This window comes from Limulus polyphemus, unplaced genomic scaffold (assembly GCF_000517525.1).
Source record: "Limulus polyphemus unplaced genomic scaffold, Limulus_polyphemus-2.1.2 Scaffold6695, whole genome shotgun sequence".
NCBI lineage: Eukaryota > Metazoa > Arthropoda > Merostomata > Xiphosura > Limulidae > Limulus > Limulus polyphemus.
The window spans coordinates 36,687-43,912 of NW_013672305.1; the positions used below are offsets into that span (position 1 = coordinate 36,687).

Genomic DNA, 7,226 nt, shown 5'->3' on the forward strand with positions numbered 1-7,226 from the left:
AAATATTACTACAGACATTATCTAACTATCAATGGTTTTCAACTGCTTATCACTAAGATAATTTAAATCAAAGTTTAACCTGATCTGTATACTTTATTTAGACATGAAATATCTGAGAAAAACAGAGTTGCTAGTGGTTACATTACTGAAGTAAATATGAATTTCCTTTAAATTTGGTACAGTAAATACGGATCCAACTATCATAAGGAAAGTAGTTAATTACAAAAATCTCTCTCATGGTTAAGTAAGTGAAATATTACATCAGGTCAAAGTGTACATGTTACAACTTTGTGGAGAGTTACATTGAACATTTAATTAAACTACTTTATTATTATGATATACAAATAAACTTGGCATCAAAATGTAGTTAATAAATTGAATCTTTATACAAGTTGTAAGTTCTTAATTTTATAAGTCAATATTTAATAAATCCTCAATATCCCTTAGAATGGGAATTATGACATTTGCTTTATAGTTCTCCCTCTTCTCTAATTTATTTACCCCACCCCCAAGAAGTACAGAATTTAATATAAATTACTCTTCTTAATATAATTATTACTCAGACATTGCAACATTTTCATAGCCTCCAATCTTCTTTGTTTACAGAGCCATAGACTAGAAAATCAGAATCACTTTCACAAATTGCCAATAGTTCTCTCTGACATTTAACAGTACATCATTAATAACCAAGAGAAAGCCAAAGTTTCAATCTATCAAATGACGTATCATATTACATTGTTTTCCGTAAAGAAAAGTGTTTATTTCACTACTTTATTCCCATAGGAAACATATCAATGACCTTAGCTGAGTTTTTAACAGCACTTATCCCACAGTTAGAAAGCCCAAAATATAATAGTTATAGGACATCGTCCGCTTCTTTTTTTACACATTATTCTGTGTTCTTAAGTGCATTATTTAATTAAATCAAAAATTTAGTGTAGTAGTACCATTAGTATAAAAAGTAGGGTTAAGTTTCAGCAACAGTCAACAGCAAAAAAAAGAAGGACCCTAGTTTTTCTTGCATATTTTTTTTTAAATCATAAAAGTAACTAAAATGTAAAAAATAGAAATGTATTAGCTTAGATAAGGTTACATTAGGTCAAATAAAAATAAAATATTCATGAGGAATACTCACAATCAGCTCATGTGTAATGTAATTCGATAGGGTAACGAGATCTATGTATTTGCTGAGTGCCATACAACTTGTTTAGTGGGATAATTAGTTGGACACATTCAAAGGGAAATAAAACAATAAAATTTAAGTAGAAACAGATACTATTATGAGCTTACAGATGTATTTTCCTGTTACAATTTGCTGTAATTCACGAGAGGACAAAAGATAATTTAGATTGATTTCACATTTTTTTATGTTGGTTACAAGGTCAGTCAAATTTATCAAATGTGTATAGAGTTAGGGTAGGAAAAATAATAGATAAAATATAAAGTTTTACTGAAAAAATACATTTGAAATTTATTCAGGAAGTTTTAGAGATTACACAAATGAAATTTGACAATATTCAGGTGAAGAAAAGTATCTTTAATTTTAACATGAAAATTACTTTTCACTCAAAGCAGTCAACACTTGGTTTCCATATATTCCTGGAAAAATTTTTAATAAAAAATACTTAATTAAAAATTCTGATTTTTTTCTGTATATATATAAAATACTTTTAATGTTTACTGAAAGCTTGCAAAATATCATGAAGAAGTACAAAACATATTAAAAGTTATAGTGTGGAACCTCTAAAGATCAATTTGGATTCACAAAGTCAGTTTAATGAACCAAGCCTGTAGGGAGAGAGTTAATTCACCTGTTGGATCCAAGTACTAAATTACAGAAATACCTCTTAAAATTAAGTACGGGAAATATTATATCATAAAATTCACCTGTTGGGTACAAGTACTAAATTACAGAAGTACCTCTTAAATTTAAGTATGGGAAATATTATATCATAAAATTCACCTGTTGGGTACAAGTACTAAATTACAGAAGTACCTCTTAAAATTAAGTATGGGAAATATTATATCATAAAATTCACCTGTTGGGTACAAGTACTAAATTACAGAAGTACCTCTTATAATTAAGTATGGGAAATATTATATCATAAAATTCACCTGTTGGGTACAAGTACTAAATTACAGAGGTACCTCTTAAAATTAAGTATGGGAAATATTATATCATAAAATTCACCTGTTGGATCTGAGTATTAAATTACAGAAGTACCTCTTAAAATTAAGTATGGGAAATATTATATCATAAAATTCACCTGTTGGATACAAGTACTAAATTATAGAAGTACCTCTTAAAATTAAGTATGGGAAATATTATATCAGGAAATTTACCTATTGGGTTTCATGCAGGGATTATAAATTATTTGTCTAAAGTTTATAAGTTCAAGTGTCCTGCAAGACCAACAATGACAAATATTGGTACTTGCATGTCACGTTTTCTAATGAAACCTTTTTAAAGAATAAGTTAGTAATGAATTGACTATTACAGTCAGTTTAGATTTTTATATCTCATTTACACCAGATTTTTAAATTTTATAAAGATACATATACAACAAATTGTGATGTTCAGTCATGATACTTTAAATGTTTTCTAGGAAACTAATGATTCATGTTTCTTCATCTTCAGATGTAAATGGTTAATTATAAACATTTTTTTCTGTTAACATACGCTACTGCAACAGAATCAAATGTTTATGTTTAAAAAAGATTTTTATGATGAAGTTGATGGTTTAAGTATGGTTTCTAAATCTGCATCTACTATGGCAAACTCTTTCCAGGTAATTGTGAAAAACAATGGTTAAAGGAATGTCCAACCTTCACTATAGATGTTAAGATACTTGTAATGTTTAAGTTATAAGGACATGTAGAAATTGAATGGTAAACATTCTAATATTCAATATGATGTAGAACAGCAACAAAACTTCATGACAATCATTTTCAGATACCTCATTAAATAACGAGCACCATAATTCTGATGTGAGTATTTACCACAAACCCTTTTTACTAGACAGCATTCACATTTTGATAGATTTATAACAATTGCTTTTAAGAGTTAATAAAGGTCTTGATTAACCAGGCTCATGGAATTGTAAGTAATTATACTTTATTCACAGAGATGTATTGGAGGATTAGAACATTTTTTAAACTGAGTATTTTCTGCTTTGTTGAAAACAGAAAGAAAGAATTTTAAAAAAAGATTGGTACAATAGTATTCTTGAATAAAACTGATTTTTTCTTAGAATGACAAGATAGGTCCATAATATAATGGAAAATATGAACAAGATATTTATCATAAAGTAACCAAGATCTTTGAATAACAGAGACTGGACACAACTGTAAAACATACAGCAATCTATATTTAATACTCACAAACACAGTGTGTGTATGTACTGGCTTGTGAAAGATGAACAAGATATCACAAAGTAACAGAGATATCTGAGTAGCTGGGTTTGTGAAAGAAACACAGGCTAGACAAAACTGTACAAAAATACAATGAGCAATCTTTACTTAATACTCACAAATACAGTGTATGTATGCATACTTGTTTGTGGAAGATGATCCTTTGCTTTCAACAGAACCTAAAATATTTTCTCCCTAAACTGCCTTGGTTGAGAATCTATTCCAGAACAACTAGACTTTATGCTATCTTGTTAAGTGGTAACATCACACTGACTCAGAGCAATTAGCACTAACCATTTGATTGGTCATTCTCATTCAAACATAAGGGAGGTTGTAACCTTGAGGTATCACCTGACCTACCATTGGAGAATATTGCTATTTACATCCATGTACAAGTTGCAGCTGGCTTTACAGCCATACCACCCAAACTAGGTGTTATCTCAAAGGAATGTCAAGGAACAACAGTAACTAGAATAAAGGCAATGTAACTTTCTTGATCACATATTATGTAGGAATTGCACACACCTAGAATAACCGATTAATTTCAAAAAAATCTATATTAAGACAATGAAGAAAATGCATGGAATACAAATGCTTGCATACCACATCACTTACCATATTTCTGCAGGTTAATTGTTTCAAAACCCCAACAGTAATGGTAGTACTTTTAATAAACAGGATGATATTTGTGTGTTTATATAACTGCAACTTGAAGTCACATGCATTTCAAAGCTTTCTATTGAAATGATATTTTTGTTTTTATACATACATAGATTTAAAAATACAGTTCCAAGGGTAAGTGGGCATTTACTGTATAGAAGTTTTCATGCAGAAAAAAAGTATGGCTAAGAATAAAAGAACACAGGCCAGCAAAATGAGGAAACAAATCAAGTATGACACACAATATTCAGTGTAATTTTGCAATCAAAACCTACCACTTTTCCACAGTGAATACAGCTAAAGATGAAATGTAATGAGGAACTAAAGTCTCTGATAACTACCAATTTCTCACACTGTTATACCATGGGAATTACTAGGATTATAGGTAGACTATGCTAAAATTCATTAACATCAGCCAACAAACAGACATTTGTACTTTGAGACTTCAAATACTAATGTAATCAAAGAGCCGGTAGCGGCAAAATATTATCAAATACTAATGTAATCAAAGAGCCGGTAGCTCAGTTGGAGATGGAAATAACAACAGGCCTCTATACCGAAACTTCAGGCTATTTGCAATTAAAAAAAAAATTGTAAGTTGTTATAAATAAAAGTCTGTATTGTAAACAGCCATTCTAATATCAAACATCAAAATTAGTGTGCTCTATTCTAAAATTGTGAACTTGTAATTCAAATTTAATTGATTTTCAGGTTAATTTTTAGTTTGTGTGTGTTCAATTAGTCTTAGAATGTGCCAATATTAAGACAGCTTGTGCTTTTTCAGATTGTTAGAATGCCTATATCTGCACATTTTAAAGCATTTTTGAATATTTAAAAACCAATGGAGTGGTTTTCTCACACAAATTTATTACTTATTTTTCACCTTGTTGAAGTAGTTAAAATTAAACCTTTCAGACAGGGTGAGGTGTCACTGATATCCCTGGTTTTTTTTTCCCTTCTCACAGTAGAAATACTTAACCAACTTGCATGAAACATAGAACAAACTTACTAAATAGTATCCAATTTCAGTTACAAAATTTGTATAAGTTGATTCACTTTCTAATAATATTTTTATGTTGTGAAATATCCAAAATTTTGTTGTGAGAAACTATTTTAAAAACCTTAGAAATATTTCTTTTTGTTTTAGTATCAAAATTTTTTCATATTTGATCAGAAAAGTTCCACTTCAGATACACAGTCAGTACAAATTTGACTGTTTCATTACCATAAGTTTTTTGACACTTTATTTTGCAGATTGCACTATTAGCTATAAAAAGAAAACAAATACAAGCTCTTACTAAAATATATCAGAGATCTAGGACCTGCATTTTCAAAATAGTGATAGGTCAGACCAGATAACAATATTTTATATTAGCAGTATTCTTATTTGAGATGAATTTAAATTCAACAGTTTTTCAATAAATATTAAGCTTCTTTTACTTACCTACATTGTTTGAATACAAATAAACTTTACAATTATATTTGATAACTAAGGACTTGGGCCATCAAAACATTTTGTTATAATCTATCATACTTTCTAAACTTAATAAAGCTTGCCTGATGTCTTCCCTTAGATTTTTATAACTTTCAAACAAATGTGTTACATAAAATCATTTTCATAATTGAAAAGAACATCTAAAGAAAGTATAGAAAAATTACCAGATCTATAGTTAATTCCTAAATATTCTAAAACTTTCCATTAGGTTCTGTTTTCTTCTCACACCACTTTATTCACTCTGTATTGTTGCATAGTGTTAATAACTGGCTTTATTATATGGTATTTATATGTTGACTACATCTATTTTCAAAGCTGGTATTCATTAATAATTTCTCAGACCAGATCATGTGATACTAAAAGAAACAGAAGGAAAAAGAAATACAAACAAGACATGGATAATTATATTTTAAAGGGATGATAGATTTTTAGCAAATATAAACTTATACTTTGGGTTGGGCAGAAAAATTGATTCTAAAAAATATCAGTGTATGTTGCACACAAGTGAGAATTCTCGAAACTACACAAAAATGAAAGTATAAAGATTAATTTCTTAAAATTTTACTTAGCAAATTCCATTAAATTGTTTTACATAGTTTAAAAGAAAAAACTACTAGTTGTGTGTAAGTTTCTTAAAAACAAATGAACCTGTTTAATCTTACATACAATTGAATTCTCAGGTTCAGAAACAAGCGTATTACATTTCAACTCTATTTACTGCAAGTATCATACAAACAGTATATTAAACAAAAACATTATCTGACCTCTTTATCTTTCTTTTTTCCAGAGAAACCTATTATAGTGCCAACCTCTAGAGGAAGAGTAGTGATTTTTTCTCCAGTCTTAAGGTCATTAATTTGTAAAATGTTCTGAAAAATAAGTATAATAATAATAATAAGTATAATAAACAGAAACCCATTAACATAGTATTAATTTCAAATTGTATTCATATCCAAAATTACACAAACATGATACACTTACTGTATATTTTAGTGAAGAATATTTTTTGTATTTGTTGGATTTCACATAATCTTTTGATGAAATAAAGATGAGAAAACAAAAATCAACACAATTCACAATCTTATTTAAAGCTGGAATATATAAATTAAAAATGACAAATTAAAATTTTTTGATGCCTATCCTTACATTATTATCAATTATTAACAGTAATTGTATTCATTTTGTAATAAATCATTCCTGGAAGTAATCATTCACTACTTTATTCAAAAATTTAGCTATCCACCTCTATGTTTAAAAACTGACATTTATTTGTAAAAAAAATGTATAGGGTATTTCAACTGTAGATGTTAATTAGTACTGTAAGAACTACATAGTTGTTTGACTTTCTAATAACAATTATAAATTCAATACTGACAGCAGTTCATTATACTTGAAAATACCATAATGGAAGTTTAATAATCTATTTCAACTAAAAAAATTATAAAAAAAGATAGAAAACTGATTAAGTTTACTGACCTTAACATCATGCATGTAACAGATAATCAGCTTATCTTCATTAACACATGCTGCCCAATCAATGACATCCCATTTATTCTCAGGCACAAGGTCAACCCAGTTATCCTAAAAATAAATTAAATAAACAAGTAAATTTAGGCATCTATATATATATATATATATATATATATTATATATATATACT

General features: G+C 28.2%; 1 protein-coding gene across 1 annotated transcript in view; it reads right to left on the minus strand.

Annotated features, from left to right (window-relative positions):
* LOC106473979 (prolyl endopeptidase-like) overlaps nucleotides 1–7,184 on the minus strand; it is a 41,398-nt gene extending 34,214 nt beyond the window's left edge. Inside the window, exons 1-2 of the mRNA XM_022402358.1 lie at nucleotides 7,043–7,184; nucleotides 6,331–6,435 (exon numbers count right to left, since the gene is read on the minus strand). Coding sequence (XP_022258066.1) covers nucleotides 6,331–6,435; nucleotides 7,043–7,057 — 120 coding nt within the window. The 5' untranslated portion in view covers nucleotides 7,058–7,184. The remainder of the gene's footprint in view (nucleotides 1–6,330; nucleotides 6,436–7,042) is intronic.
* Nucleotides 7,185–7,226: the final 42 nt, after the last annotated feature.